At 36.4% G+C, this 26,961-nt stretch overlaps 1 protein-coding gene across 4 annotated transcripts in view; it reads left to right on the forward strand.

Annotated features, from left to right (window-relative positions):
* INSC (INSC spindle orientation adaptor protein) overlaps positions 1 to 22,336 on the forward strand; it is a 128,506-nt gene extending 106,170 nt beyond the window's left edge. For all 4 annotated transcript variants that reach the window (XM_039707254.1, XM_039707253.1, XM_039707252.1 and 1 more), the window contains 6 exons: positions 3,147 to 3,318; positions 5,464 to 5,642; positions 16,523 to 16,589; positions 18,083 to 18,238; positions 18,899 to 18,975; positions 20,332 to 22,336. In XM_039707254.1, coding sequence (XP_039563188.1) covers positions 3,147 to 3,318; positions 5,464 to 5,642; positions 16,523 to 16,589; positions 18,083 to 18,238; positions 18,899 to 18,975; positions 20,332 to 20,460 — 780 coding nt within the window. In that variant the 3' untranslated portion in view covers positions 20,461 to 22,336. The remainder of the gene's footprint in view (positions 1 to 3,146; positions 3,319 to 5,463; positions 5,643 to 16,522; positions 16,590 to 18,082; positions 18,239 to 18,898; positions 18,976 to 20,331) is intronic.
* The last annotated feature ends 4,625 nt before the right edge of the window (positions 22,337 to 26,961 follow it).

Below are 26,961 nucleotides of genomic sequence, written 5' to 3' on the forward strand. Positions count from 1 at the left end.
TTAGCTGATTACTTCACCAAAATTAAACAGAAAACAGGGCAGCCATCCAAAGTTCCTTTCAGTGTGAAACCTAATTATAAAAATGCTTTGAGCAGCAATTTCTTTTTGGATGTTAAAGTGCTTTTATTAGATTGTTCCCCTGTCATTTTAAAATTTATTGCTAGACACTTATAAATGGGGTTGCCTGCTGAAGTAGAATTATTTTATTTTCTATATTTAAGATGGTCGGAAAAAGGGTATGGATACAATTTTATGCTGAATTTGTTAGTATTTTATGTTTCTGAAAAGGAAGGAGAATAACTAGTGCTGGCTTTCATAGACCCAAAATATGTAATTTATCTCTGTGTTGAATAAAATTGTATCTGCTTTTTTTATTCACAGTTCAGAAACTCCCAATTTCCAAAAACTATCACTTAGCAAATAATGAAATCAAATATGTGATTTAAAATTTGAGTACAGCAGTAGAAGCGTCTATCATTAATGTAGATTTACACAATTACTGGTGATAGAAAAATCTAACCATGTACTTGTACCTGTCTTTCATAAGCCATTACCTGTTCTCAAACAGCATAAAAGTACTCTTAAGTAATTTGTCAAGGGCATTGAATATAAGTAGGCCAAGTGAATTTTAACCAGTAAATTTAGAGCTGAAGACCTGAAGTGGATCTTAGAAGAACTTTCTTGTGAAGTATTTTTTGAATGTCTTGGAATATGTTTAACTTTTTATACTGCCTGTTGTTATTAACATCCTTTGGACCCCAGACAAGGTGTGATCTGGGGAGATTTCAAGGTGACAAAATTGTGGGGTTTTGCATATGATATTGTCTAGCACACTTTGGGTACTAAATCATCTTGTGAGGACATAGATTAATTCTTGACACTGAGATCTATTAATATACCTTGAAGCCCAGTGAATTATGTGACTCTGCTGTTTCAAGCTGTAGAATTCTGCCATAACTAGGAGGAAATATTTTGCTGTAGGTAGATTAATGTTGAAAGCTTGTCAAGAAAAAGTTCGAGTTGAAAATTTATTCTTTCTCTTTTTGCCAGTGCTAGAGCTTCTACAATAAATACCATTTGTGATCTGGGGAAAAATAGAGGCATAATTTCTTTTCTATTTGTCTGTGTTATTAGAGTTTCAATAATATAGTCTATTTCTTATTAGAAACTCCATCCCAGTGAATAATCTTACAGAGGGTAAATTTTACTCCTATCTACCTGAGAGCTTTTCTCATAAAATACAGTAACTGTCAATGCTTATCAAATAATTTAATTCATACTCATTGCAGGATAATTAATTAATATAACTCAACATTCTGTATTAATAAATAACAAAAATGAGAATAAGAGATTTGCTAAATACGCTTTTTGAAGATAATGGTTAGGACTTTGTGTCATTCACATACTCTGAAAAAATCCCTTCACTCAGGATTTTTCTCCTGGGAAGCTGAGAGGCCTCAGAGAAAAAGGAAAACAATTCTTATCTCATTTGTTTCTCCTGTGTTGTGCTCCTGTGTGGAATGTGTTTGGAGATTTTTTTACCCACAGGTGATTGTTTCATTGGATTCTGCTGTGAATTGTTTTGACTCATTGGCCAAACTGTGTTGGGACTCTGGAAAGAGTCACAAGCTTTCTTTATTATCTTTTTAGCACTGAGTAAGTATTCCTTCTGTATTCTTTAGTACAGTATAATATTCTTTAATATAATATAGTATAATAAAGTAATAAATTAGCTTTCTGAGAACATGGAGTCAGATGCATCATCCCTGCCGTCGTCGGGGTAATAGGACATGGATATTGTGAGGAAGCTTTGAGCAGACAGAGAATGCAGTCTGAGTAACAGAGCTAAGGGTGTGTGTGCAGCACAAATGTGGGCTTGTTTTTTGTTTGAGTGTTGAAGTATATTTCATTACTAGGCCTTCTTAAATCCTAATTGTATCTCTAAAGTGTCCAGAGCCGGGGGGTGTTTAACCTGGAGAAAAGGAAGCTCAAGGGAGAGATTTTATCACTCTACAACTCAGTGAAAAGAGGGTGGAGCAAGGTGGGACTTGGCCTCTTCTCCCAGGCAGCCAGTGACAGGACAATGGGAAAAGGCCTCAAGCTGCACCAGGGAAGGTTCAGGCTGGACATCAGGAAAATTCCTACATGAAAAGGGTTGTCAAGCTTTGGAATGTACTGCCCCAGGGAGGTGGTGCAGCCACCATGACTGATCAGCACTGAGTGCCATGTTTGCTTGACGAGGTGGTCAGGCATAGGCTGGACTCAGTGATCATGGGGGCCTTTTAAATCACAAATGATCCTATAGTCTAACTACTTGCTTGTCAATGTGATAAATTATTCAGGGCTGTGTTAAATGGGGAGAAACACATTGCTGTTAATTTGAAAGTTCAGATTATGCCCCTGTGCACAGAGAACACTCTGTGTTTTGCTGCTCACAAAACCCCACTGGGTGTGCCCTGTTGCCATCTGTTGTTGTGCCTGTGGGTCTCCTATAATTTAAACAAATATGTGTGTATATGATCTATCTGTCTGAACTGTGTAAGAACACTTCAAGCACTCTAAAAGCATAAACTTAAGTCAGTTCTCATTATTCTGTTTCCCTTTGAAGTATGCAAGGGATGTGTAGACCTGGCTTTAATATAAGTTCTGTGCAAACTCATCAGGAGCAGCTTGGCCAGGGTCATCTTAATAGTATTCTTTTGATACTATGTTGGCTTTGTGACAATTTCAGGGAAAAATGGCAAAAAAAAGTTTGTTTAGACCTTAGTGCACATTGAGGTTTGAGTCTTGAGCTCAAATGAGGCATAGTAGCAGTTAACATTTGCTTATCAGAGCTTATTTTGGATTTATATTTAACTTTAGATGTCTGTCAGAGAAGACTTTGTTGGGCCAAAATTGATTTCACAGAAACATTAAGGGAGAAGGAACTGCAAGACTTTTGGCAGGACAACAAACTCATATGCTGAACTCATTTGTAGTTGCTAAACTGAAACTTCCTGCGACACAAAGGTCACCAAGTTTAAGTTATTTTTGAAAATAAATTGAGTAGTTTAGTCACTGCCAAGAAAAGACAAATAGAAAACCATCTTTAGTTGCAAAAGTGCTTCCTGCAGTATTTCTAACTTGTACCTATTGTTTCTCCATAGGTTGATGGGATCCTGTGCCTGGCTGACATCCTCACTGACACCAGCCATTCTGAAGCCACCCATGCAGAAGCAGCAGCAGTAATTGCCCAGATCACATCTCCGCATCTCACGTTCACTCAGCATCTCAGCAGCTTTCTGGAAAATATGGAAGAAATTGTGACAGCACTTGTCAGTAAGTTTTCTACAGGACTAAAATAACAGGTTAGGGTATGAGTCTTTCATTAGAAATATTCCCTAAATAATGTTTCCCATCCTTCCCTTAACAGATAAAATAACAATTTTAAATTCTGAACCAGAGAATTACATAATATATTTTTACTCCAGGCCTCATGAATAGAATTTATGCATATTTTTAGAAATAGTATCTGTGTGAAAGTCTATCTTAAGGGCCTCAAGAAAGACTCAGCAAAGCATCCTCTTGTCTGATTTTTGTCTGTAAAAGAGCAATCTTGAGAGATGATAATCTTTATGCCTGTTGTATTTTCCAAACTTGCTAGGATTCAAGCTTACCACTACATTTCCATTTGTATGATAATTCAGAGGAAAAGTAAAGTCTATGAGTATTGTTACAAGAAAATGAAAGATCTGTCTTTCTTGGGTAGGCTCCTGACCCACGGTAAAGTGAGACAAAGGTAACAGCAAGACTTTCCTTAAGCTGTATCAGTGAGGATACTTTAGAAAAAGAAGATGGCATTTCTCATTGCTTTCTAAAGAAAGGAATACCTTATTTCTGGTAGCATGCTCCCTCCCTCTCAAATGTCAGAAGCTTTCATGCAAGCATTCTCTTCTCTCTAGTCTGAAAATTCAGTTTCCCAGAGGTCCAAGTCAGGATGTACTGTTTGGGTTTTCTAGTTTGATTTCTCATGTATAAGAGATCAGTACATTTAGAGTTTTTTTCTAGTGAGCCCAGTGGTTACAGTTAAACAGGAGAACTTCAATTTGAATACAGTTTTTTTGGGTTTTCTTTTTGTTTGCCTTTTAAAGAAGAAAAAAAGAGTAGTATGAGTGCTTGAGGTTTCTGCCGTGGCTGGGAATTATCAGAGATGTATTTAGGCATTCTTCAATAGGTCCAAACAGAACTAGTGATGCAGAAATCAAGGGAACAATTTATTCCTGATGTCCAGCAACAAATGGAGAAGCTTGTGCCCCACCACTGCCTGGAATCTGGTGGGTGGAATTAACCTGTGCTGATCTTGGTTCTGTTGTGGCTGGCAACATCTGACCTGGCTTGTTTCAGATGATTTTCTGGGTCATTTTAGTGTACTGCAGTCAAAGGCCAATCTGAACAGCTTATCCAGAATGTATTATCTGGTGGATCATTCCTCAGTTGTTGCTCTTTAAGTTCCACAGGAATTTTAGCTGTATGTATTCTGCCCAAGAAATGTAAGTGTTAAAAATAGAACATGTATAACTTTGCAAGAGCCATTTCGGTAATCACACACCACTTTCCTTGTAATATTTATAACTCAGTAATTGAATTACTGTAATATGTTTAATTTTTAAACCACGCAGAAATCCCATTACCAGGTGATTCAAATCTTAGTTAAAGTACATATGTACAAGGGATTAAAAGGTAGCTGTCTCTTCAGCACTTATTACTGAAGTTGAAAAATATGTAGGGTGATTTGTGGCTACAGAGAATTAGATTTAGAGATAAGCAACATGTATATGTACCTTGTTTTAAGAAGAGGATGGAATTATTCTCATATGGATCATTTACTTTTAGCTTTCTGCCTCGTGTATTTGATTTTATTTAGTTATATCAAGCTTTATTTTGAACAACATGCAGTGAAATATTCCCAGTAGAATGGTATACTAGGTAGAGCATATTGTTCATCAGGGGTTGCAGTGAGGTGGGTGTTGGTCTCGTCCGAGTAACAGGTGATAGAACAAGAGTAAATGGCCTCAGGTTGTGCCAGGGGGGTTTTAGTATGGATATTAGGAAAAAATTACTTCATGGAAAGGGTTGTTAAGTGCTGGAACACTCTGCCCAGGGAAGTGGTTGAGTCGCCATCCCTGGAGGTATTTAAAAGCTGTATGGCTATGGCACTTGGGCCCATGGTTTATTGGTGGACTTGGCAGACATGGGTTTGGTTGGAGCTGATGATCTTAGAAGTATTTTCCACCCTAAACACCTCTATGATGTTACATAACTGACAAAATTAAGTTTATACTTTTTTCTTTCCTTTATCTCCATGATTATGAGCTTGATATCAGCTAATAAGATCACTACTGCAAGCTGCAGATGCTTAAATATTGCCTTTAAATGCTGCATTGAAGGAATGACTTTTATTCATCTTATTTTCTGCATTCCTAGAACTGTGCCAAGAAGCCTCCTCAGGTGAAGTTTTCCTGCTGGCTTCAGCAGCTCTTGCCAATATCACTTTCTTTGATACCATGGCTTGTGAAATATTGCTCCAGTTAAATGCAATGAAGATTCTCCTAGCAGCGTGCTCAGACAAACACATAGTGGATACTCCCTATTCCCGGGATCAGGTGAGGAATTTCTCTTTCACATTTGTGTAAAAGCCAAAAGATTTCAGCACTGTGTCTGTTTTGACATGGCCTATCCTTTCTTGCCTTTTTTTATTATATTGCCTCTTTCTTTATCTGCTTTAGTTCCTTCTTTGGTTTTGGTTGTTTTTTTATTTTTTAATTTTTTTAATAAGCATTATAAAATAAGACAGCTTTAATGTGATAAAAAAAAAAAAGTTGCAGTTCCATGTATCTAAGATAGTAAAATTTATTTTATTTCATCATGAATTAGGCCAAATAGTGACACAGAGACCCAGAGAGGTTATGGGATCTCTCTCTTTGGAGGGATTAAAAACTTGACTGGACAGAGCTTTGAGGCAAAGATATATATAGAGCCTAAATGTACAGTTGTCACTTCAAAGAGGAATTAGCTCCAAAAGCTGAATAAGGACCTGATCCCCAGCCCATTGACGTTGGTGGGCTTTGGACCAAGTCCTGTCTGCCTGGTAGATGGTTTGCAAATTTTTATTGGCAAGTACTGCTGATGTACTTATGCCTTTCCTTCTCACCAGTATTTAAATTTTTTTTTTTTTAGTAAAGGGACACAGCATTCTAAAGGTCTATGCTAATGAACAGATGAAATCAGGGGGAATTCTTTTGCTTCTCTCAGGCACTCCTATGCAATGGGGTGGTGCAGAAGCACTGCTTATTTGGCATCTCAGTGATTAATTTTGCCTCAGCAGTGATGTGTATGAGACCTGAGGGTTTAGTAGTGACTGCTGAGGGATGGAGGTCAGTACTCAGCTCCCTTAACCTACTTCTGTTCATGAGACCTTGTGACTGTAATTAAAAGTCCACCATTCAGGCCTCACAACCTTCCCTTTCACTGCTCTGTAGGAGCTAAAAGATGACTTATGGTAGATATAGACTACAAAAAATTGCTTATGGTAGATTTAGGATCTGCACTGCCACAGAAAGCTTTGCTCATCCTTAACCAGCAGCCGGAAATTAAGGCACAGTGGACCCTAGAAATTGTTACTGGTGTTCTAGAGGGATTATGGGGCTGCTTTAGCTTCTATTAATAGCACTTACTAGTTTTTCAGCTCAGGTCTGTGTATAAAAAGATTTAATTAAGCCATAATTACTGTAGTGCTCTTTGGACAAAGTCAGAGATATCAGTTGTGGTGTTGTCGTGGCTGTGTACTATTACGTACGTACAATCCTTCACAGTCTTTTTTTAAAATTCTTCCTGTATGCTCTCACAGTTTTGATGTCCTTATTTCTTTATGTCCTCATCTGAATTCTGCTGTCAGCTGTGAGTTTGCAGTTTGCTCTGTGGGTAGCACAGCAAGCCCATTCTTTTTTTGAGGAAAGTAGATCTTGAAAGAAAGATGTATGACTTTTTAAGGTGACAGGCTAGTTCCAGGCCTTTTGCAGCTTGCAAACTGCAAGTTCATCTCACTAGCTAGATGAACAACAAAACTGAATGGCTTCCTTCCAAGAACTTAGGAGATTTTATCCCCCAAAGCACCTCACCTTCCTTCTCAGAATGAGAAACTAGAGCAGAAAGGGTGGTGCTCTCTGTGGTGTACTGCAGGAAGCTTCTGAGCTGACTCCTTGGCTCCTGCAACAATGGGAACTATAAAATCCTACCTTGGAGTTTTTACTGAGCACTGAATGTCCTGGTGGAATCTGAGTGCTGCTCATCTTGTCTTTAAGAGTTGCCAGTCAAGCAGTTTTGCTAATGCCAAAGATCTGAGAGAAGTCTTCCTTCAAGTTCCTGAACAAGTGTGCGTTTGACTGAATAGCTCCCCTTGTTCAGTCTTGTATTTGGGGGTGGGGAATGGTGTCTGCCAATTCCAGCAGTCTCATGGAATATTTTTCTTTTTAATTTGCTCTATGCCTATCCAATGAAGAAAATACATTCAGCTGAAAAGAAAAACAGCACTACAATATTATATTTTATAATAGTATCATAAATTGCGATTTTGGCTTTTGACAGGAAATCCTTTTAGGTAAGTAATGTAGACAGAATCCTTTCCCAGAATGTATAATATTATGTCCCAGGCAGTAGACATTTGCTAGGGAGATGTACATTAAAGAGTAGGCTTGAAAATTTTTTGATTCAAGATTTTATTTTGGATTATGGAACCAGTGTGAAATATATTTTCATGCTGATTATGTCCTGACTAATGTCCATTCTGAATGATCAAGGCATCCTGGTCAGTGAAAAAGATGATTTAGAAATGAGTTATACAAAGTGTTGAAATGATTAAACCAAGTTTCACAACTGATACAAAATGTGGTCTGAATATTAGAAAATTGTATAAAAGACCACTCAAACTTAAATGCTCTGTTGTCAATACAAATATTTAAGTAGCACAACTACTTATAGAAAACTACCTGATATTTCAAAGTATATTACTACTAGTATTAATGCTGATTTAAGAAAATTCTATTCTGCTAGACTGAGGTGTTTTTTATTGTAAGCAAATCTGGGAGAAAGACAGCTGTAATGCTAGGAAGGAAAACTGACCTTTTTTTTTTCCTTTGTGCCATTTTATTTCATCTTAAATTCACACTGTGTCCTTCTATACAGGACATATAATTATTATTAGTTATCACCCTCTGTGATGATACAAATAAATAACATTCTGCCCAGGATTTGGATATAGATTGTGTATTGGCTGCAAAAAATATTTTACTGCTCAAGCACCCTTAAAATTGTTCTGCCTTTTGACTTCTGGAAAGCTTTTTTGTCCAGATGATAAAAAAACCTTTAAAAAAATCTTTAAAAAAACCTAAACTAAAAAAACCTAAACTAAAAAAACCTTTCCTGTCTTTATTATCCAAAAACCAACCTCCTTCTTTCATTTCCCAGGCAGTGTTACATTAGGTCAGAAAAGAAATCTAGAAGTGAGAGCTGGATTTACTGATAAACAAGATTATTATTGCCCATTTTAGAGAAGCATATGACTGCTTCTGTAGCCAGCAATGTTATACTGAGATTCCTTCGTTCTGTAGCAAAATACATTGTAAAAAAACAGTCATAAAGCACTATTTTCCAGATTCCTTAGTCCCCAGTTTTGGGTCAAAATGGATACGAATGTCCCAGGTTCTGATTCTTTCTGCAGGTAGTTGTTTTCTGAAGAGCAGGTTTCTTACTTCGAAAAAGCATCAAAATATCCTTTCAGAAAGTTTCATGCCTAAATTCAGCAGTTAGTGTATACAGTCTTAATGGAGTTTAACATCTGTCAGAGGAGGGGTTTAAAACCCCTTCTCATCCAAGATCTTCCTGACTTTAACCATCATCTTAGACTCTACATAGAAAACTATGAAATATGTATGTTTGGGCCCAGTATGTTTATGTATAATACAGTTTTTCTCTCTGCATTCCCACTTGTCTCTTCAGTGTTGTTAGTATTCTCACCTTACCTGTGAAGCTGTGGAGGTATAGCCTAACACCTTCTGAGCTTCTCTTATTTAAGCAGACAAAGAATTAATGTGCAGTGAAAACATCCATTTTAAAGTGGTTATTCCTAGGTCTAAAATCAGTGAATTATATTTCAAAACACTTCGAGGTGGAGAAATGCTCTTTAGCTGGAAGGAAAAATTGGAAATGATTGCTGCTTTTTTTTTCCTAATAAATTCTTTCCTGTCTTCTTGGTATTTGGGAGACGCTGCTGGTTTAGACACTGAGATCTTGTGTCATTTAAGACTTTAAGTCCTTAATACCATTCTTCCTCTAGGTTCCACATTCTTTTCTCTGCTCTTCACCTTTTTTTTCCTTATCAGGCATTTTTTTTTATTTTTACTGTCTTTCCTCACTTTTTTCTCCCCTTAAATGAAGATTGTCAAAAGGAGATTAGAGACAGATGTTACTATAATATAAAGAAGTTTTGATTTCTAAATGTTACTCAGCCCCCAGTGAAAGCCTTTGAGAAGAATGTTTTTAATGAGAAGAGTATTAACAGTTCTTTCAGATTTTCTTTGAAAATCTCTGTCTGTATGAAAGAAACTTGCAGTACTTCTTCTCAATCTGAGTTTCTTGAATACTGGGGAGTTTATTAACAAAGCCTTTACATGTGGACAAGTTCATAAAAGGATATCTGCACTGTTTTTTTGCACATGTCTCTGTTAATATCCAGATCTGACATTAATACCATGATCACTAGATATGTGGTTGGAATTCCCTTCCCTCTGAGAGACCTGACTGTGCACCGTGGGTGGTAAACTGTACATTAAAATGGATCCTTTCCAGTATTGACTAGATCACACTGGGAAAACATGATTTCAACTAATATAGCTAGGAAGAGAAATGGTAAATTAAAAAATTCAGTAATTTTTAAAAGCTTAAGAAATCAAGAAAAAAACATGACTGCTGGTAACAGGTGCAAAAATGAAAATTAGGCCAAAGTCACCTATCTGAATTTTAACACCACCATTATTTAATGATATTCCAGTTAATTTCCCATGTAAGATTGTAATAATTTTCCTGATGTCTTTTGTTTTTCTGTTTAATTGCTTATCTCTTTCTTTTCATGCACATCTGACTAGCATAAATAAATAACAGTACTGACTGGCATTATGTGGTCAGTGTTATGGATTGTTATGTTTCAGGAATTCAAAACTGACTGTCTTAAACACTACGATTTTTCGAGACAAAATTCCTGCTTAGTTCCAATTCTGCCTCTCATATTTTAGATTCTGTGCAGGATAAGACAGTGTGCTCCCACTTGCAAAGCAAGGGGTTCAGCTGGAAGAAGAAAATCTCAGCTCAGATGAAAAAGTAATTTGTGTTGAAAGGCTCATTTGTGCTCTGCTCTGGGGAGATCAGATCTCTTAGGTGCCTTTGGCTGCTTGAACCTGTTTGAAAAGCATAAGGAGCTTTTCAATGCCTAGAAGGAAGTCTGAGAGATGATTCTTTCCCCCCCAGGTTTTAACCTGAAAGACAGAAAACTGTGGCCACTAGCTCGATCACTCTGTTAGTCATGTGCTCTGGTTTATGGGATGTGTATTTTGACAATGTGACCCATACAGGGTGTGTGTCCTGTGTTCTTCTTTAAAACAAATAATGTGAGAACCTGGCTCTTCTGCCTATTCCTTATCTACATTAGTCAGCAATAGGAAGTAACATAAATAAAAATGTAGTAAAGACTTCCTTGATTCCAAAATGTAAGTTTCCTACAGCTTTAGTCTCTGTTGCTCTGCCTCAGCATGCCAAAAATACATTTCCTTGGCACAGTCTCCGAATAAACCTAGAGTCTGCAAGTCCTGTCTCTAACCGCTGTTGTTATTTTTTGGGGGACGTTAGCTTCTTCTGCTCATCTAGCTGTATTTATTTTCTGTTTGCAGGAAGAAAACCTAAGTTCCCAATCACAAAAATGGCTATCAGAAGCCATTAGAGTTATTTTCTATTTTCAAACATTATAATGTCCCAGAGAGAATAGCCAAAGATTTCTTACTGAAGTTTTTTCTCTTGATAGATAATATCTTGAAAGGTGTTTTCTACCTCAGCTTGCTGTAATGCCTGTTCTTGATGCCTGCTAAATGTGCTCTTCTGCTGTCTCCCTGTGGATGGATCCTGAATTGTGACATTCAGATGATTTTAACTTCGCTTCAGAAACAGACTCTGTCTTGCTTCTGAGTAGTGTTCAGGTGCCACATTGTTTCTGAAGATGGCTATCTGGAACTTTGCAGACACACTATGATTTACGCTTATCTCATTTATTTGAAAGAATTACAAAATGCTCTTATAATATGTACAAAAATTAATATTACTTAGCGATGAATCAGCCTTAAAGGAGTAATTAACTAAGAGAATTAGCTATTCTATATTGATCTACTTTGCCACTCTATTAAATTACTTGCTAATTCTTATTTTGAGCTTGTGTCTTTCTTTTTATGTCAGGACTGTTGATAAAAGCCTACTGAGCAGTGTGCCTTTATTATCAATAAAGGTATATTAGCACTGCACCTTCCACATCTGTAGACTTCCCCCTCCCACAAATGAGGTAAGGACCCTCAGTTGTGGAAGATATTGGCCCTTTAGCAGGCTAAAATGTGTGCTTTCATCCTCCAAATCCTTTGACATCTTTCTTCCTTAGTAGTTCATTTCACAATAAAAGAGAAAAACTTTCTTAAATCTCCCACTAAGGGAAAGTTTTCAGAGAAGCCTTCAGTTTCTTAAGTGTTCGTTAAGTTTAAAACTCTTTGATAACTACAGATTTACACTCTCATTGTATCTTATTTTATAGCAAAACATTTGTATCTAGTTCTTAGTTTTGCAGCAAAGATTCAGTGCCTCTGAACACTGGTTGATGAGCATTAGTCACCATTAGTTTAGAAAAGTTTTATTATAGTGTTAGTAATTATGTATTTTAGCAAAAAAAATCCAAGGTGACTGTTTTTTGAAGAAAGCAATTTTAAAGATTCTTAATCAACCCTGGTTTCTCAAATTTAAATTGTTCTTGACAACTGAAATTCCTAAATTTCAGGGCAAAGCAGGCTACAGAACCTAAAAGGAAGGTTCACCACTCATAAATTCAATATGTGTGAAAGTCTGAAGGAGTGGAAGGAAACTGTGTGGAATCAAAACAAAATTTAAATTATTAAATATATATAGAATAACCAAAAAAGAGCAACACTGCCAAATTTATAATAATATCTGATCTTGTCACTTGAGATCTATCTGTGTTTAATATCAGTTTAATTATTTTGCTTATAAAAATGGAGATTTTTGATTACATTTCAGATTAATTTCCAAGATAACTGCAAGACTAAGAAGATGATGCTGTACTGACATTTGAAAAATATGAAATAATATTGTTATTTTTTAATTTTATTTCTTAAACAGGGAAATTTTCCATGGGTCTTAAGGGTTCTCTCAAATATCCCTGTATACTCAGTTCACCAACAAACCATCTAAAGATGAACCTTCAAAGCTTCTTGATTTTGGGTGTGCTTTTTTAAGTTCTGAAGTTTTTAAATTCAATTTTGTCTTAAAAATTTTAAGTTTTTAAGTCCAGTTTTAACTGCTTAATCTCTTATTCTTGAGAAAAATCTTACCACTCCCAGTGAAATCTCTGCATGTTGCTATTTTGCTAAGCTGGTGCCCCTTCAGAAGGTGCTAAAACATGAGCTGGCCTGAGAATTCCTTTGCTGACGTTCTGCCTTGCCCTGTGTCTCAGTGCCCCCGGGGTCAGGTGTGCAGAGCACAGGGAAGCAGGCAGGTGTTGAGCACAGGAGGAGCCCTGGAGGTCTGTTCCTCTGGTTGTTTTTAGCAGTGCTACTCGTGACACTGACCTGAATCATCCATCCAGCTCCCTTCTGAGGGCAAACAAATGTCATAGGGCTTCCAGGACCTGAGGGAGCCAACAGAAAAGGTGGAGAAGGACTTTTTACAAGGGCATGTAGAACCAGGACAAGGGGAATGGCTTCAAACTGAACAAGAGTAGGTTTAGATTAGATATTAGGGAGAAATCTTTTGCTGTGAGGGTGGTGAGGCACTGGCACAGGTTGCCAAGAAAAGCTGAGGATGTCCCATCCCTGGAAGTGTCCAGTGCCAGGCTGAATGGGGCTCTGAGCAACCTGGTCAAGTGGGAAGTGTCTCTACTTATGACAGGGATGGGAATTAGATGATCTCTAAGGTCCCTTCCAACCCAAGCCGTTCTATGTTTCTATGCTCATTATTTGTTGATCAAGTCTATTTTTCTGTGGTCTTCATTAGTACAGTGGATTTAGGGCTGCCAGTTCACAAACTGCATCCATCCATTAGCAGAGGGAGGCAGCTACAATTCTTGATGGATTTGGAGATCAGAGAAAGGAGTGTTGGGCAGTCTTGTATTTGTGGGATTTCTAGATCAAAGAAGGAATGATGAATCTGACTCCATGTTCTTAGAAGGTTAATTTATTATTTTATCATCTATATTATATTAAATAATACTATACTAAACTATATGAAAGAATACAGAAAGGATACAGACAGAAGGCTAAAAGATACTAATGAAAACTCATGACTCTCTCCAGAGTCCGACACAGTTTAGCCGTAATTGGCCAATAAATTAAAAACAATTCACATGAAACCAATCACCTGTTGGTAAACAATGTCCAAACACATTCCAAAGCAGCAAAACACAGAAGAAGCAAATCAGATAATTATTGTTTTCATTTTTCTCTGAGGCTTCTCAGCTTCCCAGGAGACGAAATCCTGGTGAAGGGATTTTTCCAGAAAATATGACAGTGACAGGCCAGCCTATGTCAGTCTTTTGCAGAGCACTGCTGAAATACAGATATTGGAAATGCATAGGTCAAGATCCATCTCCAAAGCAGTTCTGCTTAGCAGAGATGCAGGTGCTGGGGTAGGGAATTATGCTGGATTCCCTGAAAAAATTTACTTCATAGTACATCTACAAATCCCACAGGTCAAGAATTGGCGTGTGGCTTCAGCACATTCCTTCTCTATGGTAGGAAGGCAATGACAGATGACGAGAGATCATGCATCCTGTCTTCAGGATGTCTTCTTTCTTACACTTTGAGTTGACCACAAGTTCATTGCGTAGCTTAGGAATCCAAAATATTTGCAAGAATCATAAATTTTTTCAGGTGCCAGTGCTTTGTAATCATGGAGTGTGCTCTTTTACGGGATCAATTACTTGAGCAATTAATGAAATTGAGACTAAACATTGCAGTTGAACAGTAGAGATTCCACGTTAAATATCTTCAAGACTTTTAATTATTTCAAAGTAATTTCAGTTCTGAAAGAGGTTCTGATATGTATTTTTTTCTCCAGTAATTTTCAAGTATTAAATGAGGCTTACGCAGTCACTTTTATCTGTATCTGTTTGTGTGCTCCATGTCTCACAATAACATCTGAACTGGTTTGCTGATTCAACAGGACTTTGTAGTTATTTTTGAGACTGCCTAAGGCTTTATGAAATTTGGAGCCAGATAATGGGAAGAGAAGCAAAGATAAAGACTGCAATATAAGCTTCTGTATACAAAAAGAAAAAAAAAATCTGCAGTGGGAGAGAACCTACTGGCAAATATCTATTTAAGTTTTTTCATCAGCTATAAATCCAAAAGAGATGAGACTTCATTAATACCAGTGCACACAGAAGTGTTACTTTCTGATGCAAATTGAGTCTACATTTGTTTGTGTTTTCCTCTAGAGAGTTCATCCTTAATAGGAGACTTCCTTGAACTTTGGTTTGTATTACAGAGGAAATTTTCATGCAAGTTGCATGAACTTTAAAATAGGAAAGTTTAGGGGAAATGGAGCATTTAAAGTCAACTGTTTGTTCTGCTTGCCTATTACATTTATACATCATCCTATTTTATTACATTGTTTACCTCACAGGAAAAGAATTTTCTTGGGGAAAAAAAGTCTATCCATATGGAGTGAGCTAATCTATGACTTAACTACCTTTTGAGTCCTACTGAGATTTTAGAAGACAATACAGGTAGAAGTTGATGGTCATTGATCATAAGGATCTTTTTTACACCCCTCTGGAGAATGTTACATACAAACCCTCTAAGCTAGTCCATAAATATTGCAAAACATGGGGGCCACATAATCAACATGAAGGAAGTACAGCTATAACCTCAAATAATTTTTTGGTGTCAAAAGATGCACACAAACTATTTTTATGTATGAAAATACTTATTAGACAAAATAACTTGAAGCAGTGGAATAATTGGCATGTATTCAAATTGTGGTTAATTGAATTCTTCATCTGTGGCTTAGAGAGCCACATGGGGTACAGATTCTGCACAGAGGAAGCAATTTTCATTAACGGGATATAATTTAGAATGAGAAAACATATACACTCTGCCTGCAACACAGTTAATAATTAATATGGAATAAATACATAGACATACATTGAGTTACCATATTTCTACCTGTCACTCTGTAGAGTTTCAGCAACTCATTTGCATGCTAAGTAAGTATATTTATTCAGGGAGATGACACTGTCACACCACCTTCAAAAGTGGAAGACCTTTATGTCACAGCATCGGAAATGAGTCATCCTTGTTTTTGAAATGGCAAAGTGAGATCAGAATGGTGATTTGATCTCATGCCTCCTTACATCTAAGAAGTTTGCTGGTTTCTGAAGTGACACTGTACTATTAAAAAGCTGATAACCAATTCCAAAACTGACCATTATTTTTGAGGCTGGTCAGTTTTCCTGGATTAGTTTAGAGAAAATTTAAAACCTCTTAAGAAAGAATATTATTTCTGTTTTGCATTCTGATGATCTCTAGCATTTATTATTTGGTCTCTCACATATGCTGTTAATATTGGGATGTGTCTGCATGCAAAAAGCAAAATATTTGGAGGACTGAGAAGAATGTCTTGCAGGATGTGTGAGAAAGTATGTGATATCAATAATGGGAATGGCTGACTGAAAGCCAACAGCACCACAGGGTTCAGCCACTCTTTTAGTGGCTTGCTGCATCACTTTAAACAAGTTGAGTAACACCTAATCTCAAAAACAGTTAAAGGTATTTGGGATAAGAAATGCTGTAAATCAAGATCTCAGGATGTGCTTGTGCACACACCGACACAGAATGTGTTGGTGCAAAGCCTAACCATGGTCTTTACTTCTGGAAAGTTATAAACAGAATTTTAAGTCTAGTTACTTTTGAGACAGTGCCTTGGCATGCACACAATTCTTGACTTCAACAAAACTGAAAAATATTCCTTAAATATTCCCTTGAATCAAAGCTCCAAATCTCTTGCAAGGATTTCTTAGCATTTCACCTGAACCAATTCAGTGCAATATCAGCACTCCCAAATACTTGCCATATTTCTGCCATATTTATTTTATGAACCACAATGATATTTAACATTACTGAACTGTAGGACTGGAATTCATATTTCCTTCTCTTTTTAACAACAGGTGGTAACGATATTGGCAAACATGTCTGTGTTGGACCAATGTGCCGCAGAAATCATTCAAGGAAATGGTATGGATTTTAGCTGAATTATATTTTTTATTTATTTATGGAGAGTCTGACTAAATAGAAATGTAGTACTTTACAAGGTAGAGGAGAAAGGCTTCACTAATAAAGCTTCATTTTGCATCCTGTGTCTGCTGCATATTGCACATTGCTGCAGGGTGCAAAATGAGTTATGATGGTTCCACATAAACGAAATAAAATGCCACTGTTTTAGGAAACTTTACATTTGTGACCACGTTGCTGCTGTTCTGGTTGCTACTACTCCTAGATGCAAAGCAAAGTAGTAAAATGTGTTTCAGCAACCTGTAGTGTGGTAATACAGGTAATATTGTTGTAAGATGTAAATGCCTTATTAATACACCTACCTGAAAATTCAGGTGGTTTTTTTTTTTTTTTTTTTTTTTTTTTGTGGGAAACATTAAATTACAGTGAAAATTCACATATATTGCTTTGCTAGGTCAAGTAAAATATGTGTATACACACCGCCATGGAATTTCACAAGAAGCGTTTGCTCCCTGGCTTTTGAGAGGGGTTGGCACTTATTCTGTGTGTAAAATCTTTTTTGTGTCTGCCTTATGTTATAATAAACAGGTGCTAGTCAGAGGCCACATTCTGGGAATGGTCTTTGAATGCTGGAGAATTTAGGTACTTTCTTCTCAACTCTGACTTTTTTGTATGTTGATTGATTATTATCTAGCTGCATGGTTCTGATGATAATTCTCTGAATTATTTATGCAAATGTTCTAACAGTTAAAATCCTCTGGTGCTACCTGATGTAATCTGAATGCCTAATGCATATGGAGTCTAATAGCACATAATTTTTTGCACTTAAAATAATCTAGAAGAGAAATCATCTTTTTTTTGTGGTACTACAAAAAGAATATCAACTCCTACAGGCACCAATAAGTTAATGAAGCTACTTCGACAGTTTTTATTTTATTGTCTCTTCTGGAGTCAAGAGTTATACAGTAAAGTTCAAGAAACAGAATTTAATAATTTCCTTCATTAAAGGATTTCTCATTCTAAAATACCCTTAAACAGTTTGAGAAGGAAACTTTTAAAGGCTTGCTTAAAAATATGTAAACAAACAAAAAAAAAATTACTTGAATTGAGAGGGAAACTTCATTTAGAGACCTGAAATATGTCACTACAGGTTTTTCAGTTAGTGATTGCCTTCAGGTTAATTTAGAATCAAATAAGGAATAACATTTGGTTGACTGAAAAAAAATAGTGAAATTTAAAATACCAACTTTCAGAGGAGGGAAGAGTTAGTGCATTTTCTAGTTCCAGAAGTTCTGTACCTTTATAATGAAGATAAACTTATGCATAAATCAGATGTGCCTGGGTGCTGAAGTCAAAATTCCAGCCTTCATTTATGTGTTCTCCATTTTCCCTTTTTGGGGAGTGGCTGCTCTGTATTAACCCAGCTTTCCTTTCCCCTTTTTTGCACTGAGATTTTTGTTGGAGAGTGGATAATAACCTCTCTTGTATTCTTTCAGGTGTTCAACTTTTAATGGAGATGCTCTTTGAGAAATCCTCCTCTGGAAATCCAGCAGAAGCTGCAGCTTGTGAGCGAGTCCAGCAGAAATCTGCGGTTACCCTGGCACGGCTCAGCCGAGATCCCGAGGTGGCAGAGGCAGCTGTAAAACTCAGCTGTAAGGATGTGTCTCCTGCTTAATGGCACTGAAAGAGGGAGCAACTGCCAGTTGTGGAGAAGCTCTTTTTAATTTTTAGCCTCACTTGGTGAACTTTATAAGAGATACTCCCTATAGAGTCTGTCCAGTGGATGATGGAGGAGATGGAGCTAAATGAACCTCTGGCTTGTTTCCCAGAGAAGCCTGAGGTGCAGCATCCACTCAAGACATAGTGGATGGTGGTCTTGCTGTGCCAACTGACAGTGCTGCCTGCTCATTCCTTTATGCAGGATCTGTCAGGGCACAGAAAACTGGGACCCCAGCAGGTCTAGATGTGATGAATCCAATGGGAGGGAACGTGTTCTTTGGGTAGGAGTTTTTTAAGGGTGTGTGGGAGGATTGGTAGGGAGGAAATGGAGGTCACAATTTCCACTCTGAAATTTCAGCAGCAAGTAAGCCCAGTTTATTTCTTTATGCTTTACAATTATTAATTATGACTGCTCTGAACTGCATAGCTCCATGAAAAGTCTCTTAAGTATTTGCATATCATCATTGCATTAGGGATCATATCTACTAAAAAAAGATAAATATGATGCATCTAAAAAAATCACAAAATAAGAAGTTGTTTTTCTAAATTTTTTTTCTAAATTATTTCTTCTGACACTCTTTTGTTGCTCTCAGGTATTCCTCGCCTGATTAAACTTTGCAGATCACCAACAGAAAGAAATAACAGTGATTCTGTTTTAGTGGCATGTCTGGTATGTACATTTTAGTCTTCCTTTCACGCTTATACTGGGAAATTAAGGAAAAACATCCCTTTAGATTTCAAAATTCATAGGTATTGCTGAAGTGTTTTAAATTCATGTCAGGGTCTCCTACTTTTCCCCTTAAGCATAATCCTGTACACTGTCAATTATTCATCCTCAGATTGATGACTTAAGCACATAAGAAAAAATGGCTTCATCTTCACATTACTGGGCACCAAAAAATTTCCTTGGAGCACTTTGGAAATTAAGGATTCATTAATTCCTAAATTCCATTCTGTGATGGTTTTATGTTTGTTGAAATTAGCCTTGAGTCACAGGGGTAGCAGCCCTTTATCTGCACTCACACATATATTTGAAAATATTTATATAAAACATCCAAAAAGAGAAAAAGATATTTCTTGCTTCCACTCCAATCCAATTTTTTGTTCTATTTGTGTCACTAAGACAATACAGAGCCTAGCAAGGAGTGGGCACCAGAAGCTTAAGACTGTCTCTGCTCAGGAGAAAGATCCCATCTGCTGGCCCTGCACTGCATGGACAGTGAGCCAAATGCCAGAGCTGAATGATTTCACTGTGCATTCTGTGAGAGGCCTCTGGAGGACATAGGTGATCTAGGGCTGGAGCACAAGCTCTGATGAACGAAGACTGAAGAATATAGTTTGACACTGCTTTATGATATTAATATTATTTTAAATGTGAAAGGAATGCTCGGTTATTTCAGCTTGTCCGTTTAAGCAGGTCTCATTCAGGATGAAGAAAGTATAAATGTGAGCATAGAAAATGCTGTGATTATTCTTCCTACATGCCAAGAAGACTTGTTAATCTTGTGTGGTTAGAGCAGAGACCACAGAGCGATGGCAGCAAACCAGACTATGATTTTTCTGTCTCACTGAAGTTGTTGCTGCACATTCCTTGAATCCATGCCTATTGCTTGAGACATTACCTACCTCCCTGTCTCAGAAATCCTGCTTCTCCTGATATTTTAGTAATTGCCTGAAGATGTTTTCTGATAAAAATGTGCCAAAAATATTGTCCTTGAGACACAAGATGCTTCAAGCTGTCATAGGTATTATCACTGGTGTCTGAGGGCTTGTACTGTACTTAGACCTGCTGCTCAGGTCTAAAAGTAAAATACCCCAAAATAATTGTCATTGAATAACTTTGCATGAGGGAAGACTCATCTAACAGATGAAGACAGTGAGAAGAGATTACCCAGGTAGCAGAACCCATAGACCTGCAGAGTCCAGTTTTGAGTTTTGGCTGTTATTTAGGTATGGTTATAATGGATTCCTGCAATGGACACTCTGCCAAACCTGACTGCATTGCAATTATGTTTTGTTTTTCTAGGCAGCCCTGAGGAGACTGGCAGTAATGAGTCCTGAGGGGCTGGAGGATTCAGATTTTCAGCAGCTGGTAAAGCCCAGACTTGTGGATTCTTTTCTGCTGTGCACAAATATGGAAGAGAGCTTTGTATAAATGGGAGCCAAAAACCTTTGAACAATAATGAAGATGATAGGTACACAGTAAGATATCACATGCACAATTTTATTTTGATTTAGTCCTATTGTTATTTATGACTTATTTATTCTAAACCCATGAACGTGGGGTTTGTCAGAGCAAAGGGACAGAGTAAGAAAACTTGTTACTGTGATTTGCAAAGGTAATTTTTATTTTATTCTCCTGCCAAGACACATAAGACCTTATCATTGCCATCTAATCAAATAATTTGTTTAATATAGTTAAATTAAGGTAATGAAGCCAAGAATTTGTTGCTCTGATGTTAAATGCTTCTGATGATGTTTTATCACTGATATTTTTCTATAGTTAGGACAATTTGTAGGTTTTTTAATAAATGTTTTAGCCTCATTTGTATTAGGGGAAAAGTAATCCTAAAAGCTGCAAGTATATACTTTGAAACGAAAGGGGTGTTGCAGTCTGAGTCCAGCTCTTAACTATTGTTATATTTTAACAGAATTATGTAACTGAGAAAAATTTCCAAAAAAATGTTCAAATACTGGCTTCAAATGATGCTAGAATACATTCTTAGGCTGTATAAATATGTGTTCCATCAGAGGGTACACACTAACAGAAAGCTCTTTATTTACATTGACTGAAATTTCCTAAAGAAATCCATAGAATTCTAGAAAAATCTTTGATAGTGTTTGTGTTTTGTTTCATAATGTAAGATTTTCCACCTATGCTTTAAAATAATTACACAGTGTTAATTTTCTCTCCTTTCCAAGCCTTACAAGAACTGGAAGTGCTAACGTCCAGACATGTTTTTAACATTCAAGCTACTGTTTTTGTGAAAAGTTGTTCACACCTTTACTAAATAATCTGAAGAATTAATTAATTGTAACTTGAATTTTCATTTTTCTGGCTTGCTAACTTGTCCTGTATTTTTAAAACTTAAATGGGACTCTTAGGAGCTGTGGAAGTTGAGAAATGGATGACAACCTAAATAACAGACGTGATTTTGAAATCAACTTTTTTTCATGAGCTTTCTTCTTAATTCTTTCTTTTTTTGCTTTCATTGAAAAACCACATATATTGAAAATTACTCAACCAGTAATATCTTGGTAGTGATTTTTTCCTTAACTTTTCACAATGAACTCTGTAGATTATGAAAAAAGATGTAATTTTTTTCTTCACGGCTTCTGAACATTGCTTTGGGTCATTTTATGATCAGCAACTTCAGATATCTGCCAAAACCCCCCCCCCCATTCCTTCCTTACTGTACTTTGTAGATATATTAAGCAGCGTAATTCATTAATGTTTCTTTAGTGTTATGTGGTGTTTGGATGGAAAGCACCAGGAAACTGTGAAGCTGTGATTGCCTTCCACATTTTCTGTACAAGAGAAATCTGTCCTGCTTCAAGCAGTGAGACAATGGTGGCTACTTTTTTCTCCTTGGTTGTATGAGTTAAGAAGTCTCTGCCTTAATGTCTTTCCTGTGAGCTCTGTATATAATCAGCTCTATCTTGATTGAATTTTAAAACCTTACAAAACATACAGTGACCTCTGTCATGAGTAGCTATTAAAAAGAAAAGTGTTGGATCAGATGTTCTAGTAAGCACAGAGAGGAATTCTGCTTTATTGCTTACTTTGATACAGCTTCTTAAGTTTCCAAGATTGTTAAAGTGTATGGTACTGTAAAGCTATAAAAATATTGTATTAGTGATGGACATTAACACTTTTCTCCCTAAGCAGAAATACCTGTGTGAGCCATGGACTTCTTGGTATAAAAAATGAATTAATAAATTGCATAGAAAATGAATTCAAATTTAAATCCTGTTGTTATCATTCTGATAGCATGGCAGCCCCTGATAAAAATGCATCAAATTCTGTACTGAATTTCTGTCAGCTTCAGCTAACACCAGAGATATGAGTTTCTAGATGAAATAGGGTTTATCCCATAATAGATAAATTTAAAATCTCATTTAAAGAAATTTTCCACACATGCACAGTTAACTGGAGGAGCTATTAAGAAAATGCCATCATGGCTCATAATGTTTTAATGTAATTTCTAACATTTCAATCAAATATTCAGTGAGTAGGTTGGTAACAACTAATTTGCTCTCAAATACAGGAATGTGAACCCACATTGAATTTACTACAGATACTCTCAATCTGCAATATGGGTCCGTAATTCTAGGTCCATATTTTCCATTTAAATGGGTTCATATTACAGATGTGGCTGTTTATATTACAGAAGAAGAGTACATTTAGGTGGAATTCATATTTGCAGCAGAAAATATATCTTGAAAGAGCCATTTCAGCAGACCTCTTGTCACCTAAGTGTCCTCAAAACCATTTTAGCTAGGTCTGATTTTTTCACTTAGAGCTGTGCACTTTATTTTTGTATATGCTAAAGTTTATGGGAAAATAAACACACCTCTAACTTTACTTCTTGATTCATTTGGAAATATTAAGTCATTAAAAATATTGATCTATTTTTCTCATTACTTCTGAATGAGAATTCTGGATTCTGAATGAATTCTTGATTATAAATGTTTGCTTTGAAAGTGACTCTTCAGCTTTTAAACAAAACAAACAAACAAGAATAATTTAAGCCAGAATAAACATTTTTGCTTTCAAATGTAGTATGAAATATTAAATATAATATAAAGAAATTTTCACTAAAATAAGTATTGTGGTGGCTTAATCCTTGGTGGCTTAATATACATATACAGGAAGGAGTAAGAGTGGAGAGTATGTGTAATACATTCCCAAATCAGCTAATTTATGTGCACTCATTGACCTATAGAGCCTGAATGTAGGTTAGGTATTGGTTTAATCTTCCTGGAAAATGAATGTCAAACTTGTTCACTTAAATTCTTCTGAACATTTTCAGTTTTGTATGAGATTAGAAATGCTTAACAAACATGCAGTGAGCTGCAGGATTCTTTGTAATTTTGATTTACACTCCAGCAACTTTGGATAATGTCTTCCAATTTCAGCTTTGGTTTCAAACTGTTTACAGATATTCAGGGCCCAGATGTTTCATTCATAGAATAAAGTTGGTTATTCTCTGTTTATTGTGTACTTGCTACATGAATCACTTATGTGGAATTTTACTTGTCTGACCTTTTCAATTTAAAATTGTATTTACAAAGAATAAAGTAATGTCTTTGTAAATTGCATACCTTAACTAATTTTTGCCTGTTAGTATCCAAAAGATTACTTTATTTGTAGGGTTTTGCCTTTGTACAAGACTGATTCTGTTCTCTTATATGGTTTGTTCCAAATTTTTGTGTTGAACACCACCTTTTAGAAAACAGCAATGAACAGTCAAATAATCTTGGCTTTTGTGTTTTGAGGAATCTGCATTGATCTTCAGTTGAATTTTATATTAAATTTAATGTGCTTAAAGAAGCACTCTAGACACTGTAAATTATTCACCAGTGCTCTCATTTTTAAGGGGAGGGGAGGGCATTAAGCACTGAAAGAAAGGTCCAGAATGAATTTGTTAATTGAAGTTGGAAGTGCAGAACTGGTGGGAAGGTGGGTGAATAATTTCATCCCTTGACAAGCTAAAGAATTGGGAACAAGAAAAACACAGGATCGTCTATTCTAGATACTTATGTTCTTTGTGGAGACCCTTATCTCTATTTTTTGGCTTGCTCTTGGATCTGAGGTTCTTTTTCCAGCTGTGACAAATTTCTTCCTCTGGGGAATATATTTGTCTAATTGCTAGTTATCTAACAGAAGAGAGTTACATTCCAAGGTCTGGTCCTGCTAATTATTATATTGATAAGGTTTTGCTGAGAAACAAAGTGACATAAATACCTTGTTAAATAGATGTAATTAGGATCACCTAGAACAGAAAGCAATGTATATTGTTCTTACAACGAGGGGAAGGACCAGTATATCCTCCAAAAAGCCTGGTAGAAAGCATGGTATATCAGCCTATACTTTCATGTTTTGGTACTTTTACAAGCAGAGATGCTGACTAAGAGTTTATGAATTAATCAGTTTTTGGCCAAAAAAATCACTGAATCAGAGAAATAAAAGTAAACTACTAGACCTATAGATCAAATGCTGAAAAATCAAAGATTTTTCTCTTTAATTTTCAACAGCCAATTTCTGATTTTTAATAATCCAAGTGTGCCTAGAACCCAAAGAAACCTATGGGAAACCAGTAGGGAGCAAAAAAAAAAAAATCTCAGGTGATGCTGCTGATTTGCTTTGGAAATAATTTTAAAAGGACCAAAAAGCCTAAATTATGTTAAGAAGGAGGTGTGTATAATGCAGTGTCTCACCTATCAGTGTTGTGATCACCTGTGTTACAAATCGCCGCTCATACCCTCTTCTTAAAACTTTCTGGATTAACTCTGGGTTTTAACCAGCTTTTGTCTACATTCCTTACAACATTTAGAATGTGACCTAATAATGCATGTGTCTTCTAAGTGATGTGTTTAGTCAGATTTATTTATATTTAATACCCCATAGTGTAAAAATCTCCCTTTTTGAATAGTTCTGAAAGGATAAACAATTTATGTATATTATTATGCTCATCAGGTGAGACAAAGATAAATCAAGAAGATATATCTAAAAGGATCCAGGAACAGACATGTTTGTTTACACTTGCATCAAAAGAATAATTATGGGCCCAAATGATCCAGGGAAGTCTTATTTGATGCCACTTCTTCTGACTTCTATAAGTCACTTTGCTTGCACTGAAGTAAAGAGCCAGAGGTAACCCAAGGTTTCCAGGATCTTGCTAGAGTTAGATGTGTAGAGGTCTAACACAGCAAATAAATATATATAAATCTTACAATATGAAACTAAGAAAAAAACTTTTTTTTTTTTTCAGAGCAGCAACAAATCAACAAAAACCACAAAATCAATGTTTTAAACATATATCCTATCAGTAGAAGAAATTGTAATGTGCTTTATCTAGGGGGGAATTCTGAACTGTTAGAAGTTCAGTTCTGCATAGTCTGGACAAGTAATTAGGTCCTTTCTGTAGACCGCAGAGAGAAGTATGGAAAAATGGTGTTGATTTCTTTGAGGGAGCTGTTTAAACATCTCATATCTGACTCTTAGTTCAGATCAGGGAAGATTAATTCCAGGCTCAGTCTGGAGACAAACGGGAGGCACTTTTCCAACTGGGGTTTTACATGCTGTTCACATAGCAAGCACAATTTCCTTCAAACCAGAAAATTTTGCAAGATCAGACTCTTTTGAAATGATAAAGACATCATTTGCTTGTTTGGTATGTGCCAACTGATGGATTCTGTTTGCCACTGTTTTAAAATAAGGAATAGCTGCACCAACTCATTTATTTCATGATAATGCACCAGATTATAGGTTTATTATTACAGAAAAATATCTGGTATTTGGGAAAAAGGGAGAAGAAAAACAGACGCTAAGTAAGAACTCCAAAGTGAACTATCCTGGACAACATGTGAACTACCACTGAGCTCACCAATAGTATTGCACATGCCAGAAAAGCTACTGTTCTCCAGAAAACAAGAAAACAAACACAAATCCCCTCCAACCCAGTGCACTTTCTTTCCTAAAAGTAATCAGCTGAGCTGGAAGAAGAAGAAAGGACACTTCATTACAAGGTAGAGCCTGGAACAAAGCAACATTACAGGTAAGACACAGATAAATGAGGACTATTTCCAGGTGGTCCAGGTTATCCTATAGGATCCTGTGCTGGCTTGGAAGCTGCTTACCTATCAGGACCATTGCTAAACTCTTGCATAGGAGTCTCTGTTGCTGTGCTTACTGTGGCTTAATCTTTGAGCTAGCAAACTTTGGGAACCCTTTCTTGAGTCAAGAATATGCTTGCCATCAATGTTGCAGATGACAGATGTGTGGTAGTTCATAACTGTGTTCCTTTCTAATTTTCTCAAGGCCTCTCCCCCTGCTGTCAACAGATTAATGCTCCCCTTTAGAGTGAATGGCAGCTGAAGGATTAGCTTAGCTCAGTACAAGGGAAAGCTGCTGAGAGGTCAAACCCAACATCTGTGAAACTGGACAGTGACATTTTTTACAAGGTATTTGCAGGTGCTGTCTCACTGCTGTGTTACATCTACAAGGCAATCATTGGGTCTGACATCTTGACTAAAATTTTTTCTGTTTCCTAACTTCCACTCTTTTCACCATCTCACAACTATTTCTCCTCAAATATTATTATTTTTCTTTTTTGAAAGCATCATACCTAGAGTTACCAACATGCTGAGTAGTGCACTGAGATGGAATTTCTGGATTCTGCTGCAAAGACTAGATGAATGTTCATGAGTTCTTCCTAGTCTCATTTTTTGTTTCTCTTGTCTATTTGGCTAAAACCTACAGGAGTGAAGTGTTCCTTTCCATCCTTTTGTACAATACTGAGGTCTCTAAGATTGTTCCCTTCATTTGAGGCCATTTAAAGAGAATTTATTTTGAAAAATAAAAACAGAGGCAAATTCCTTTGACAGTACCAGTATGGTCTTTTTGTTCGTGACCCTTAGATATTCTTTGTGT

Source organism: Passer montanus, unplaced genomic scaffold, assembly GCF_014805655.1.
Source record: "Passer montanus isolate IOZ18808 unplaced genomic scaffold, ASM1480565v1 scaffold2, whole genome shotgun sequence".
NCBI classification, from domain to species: domain Eukaryota; kingdom Metazoa; phylum Chordata; class Aves; order Passeriformes; family Passeridae; genus Passer; species Passer montanus.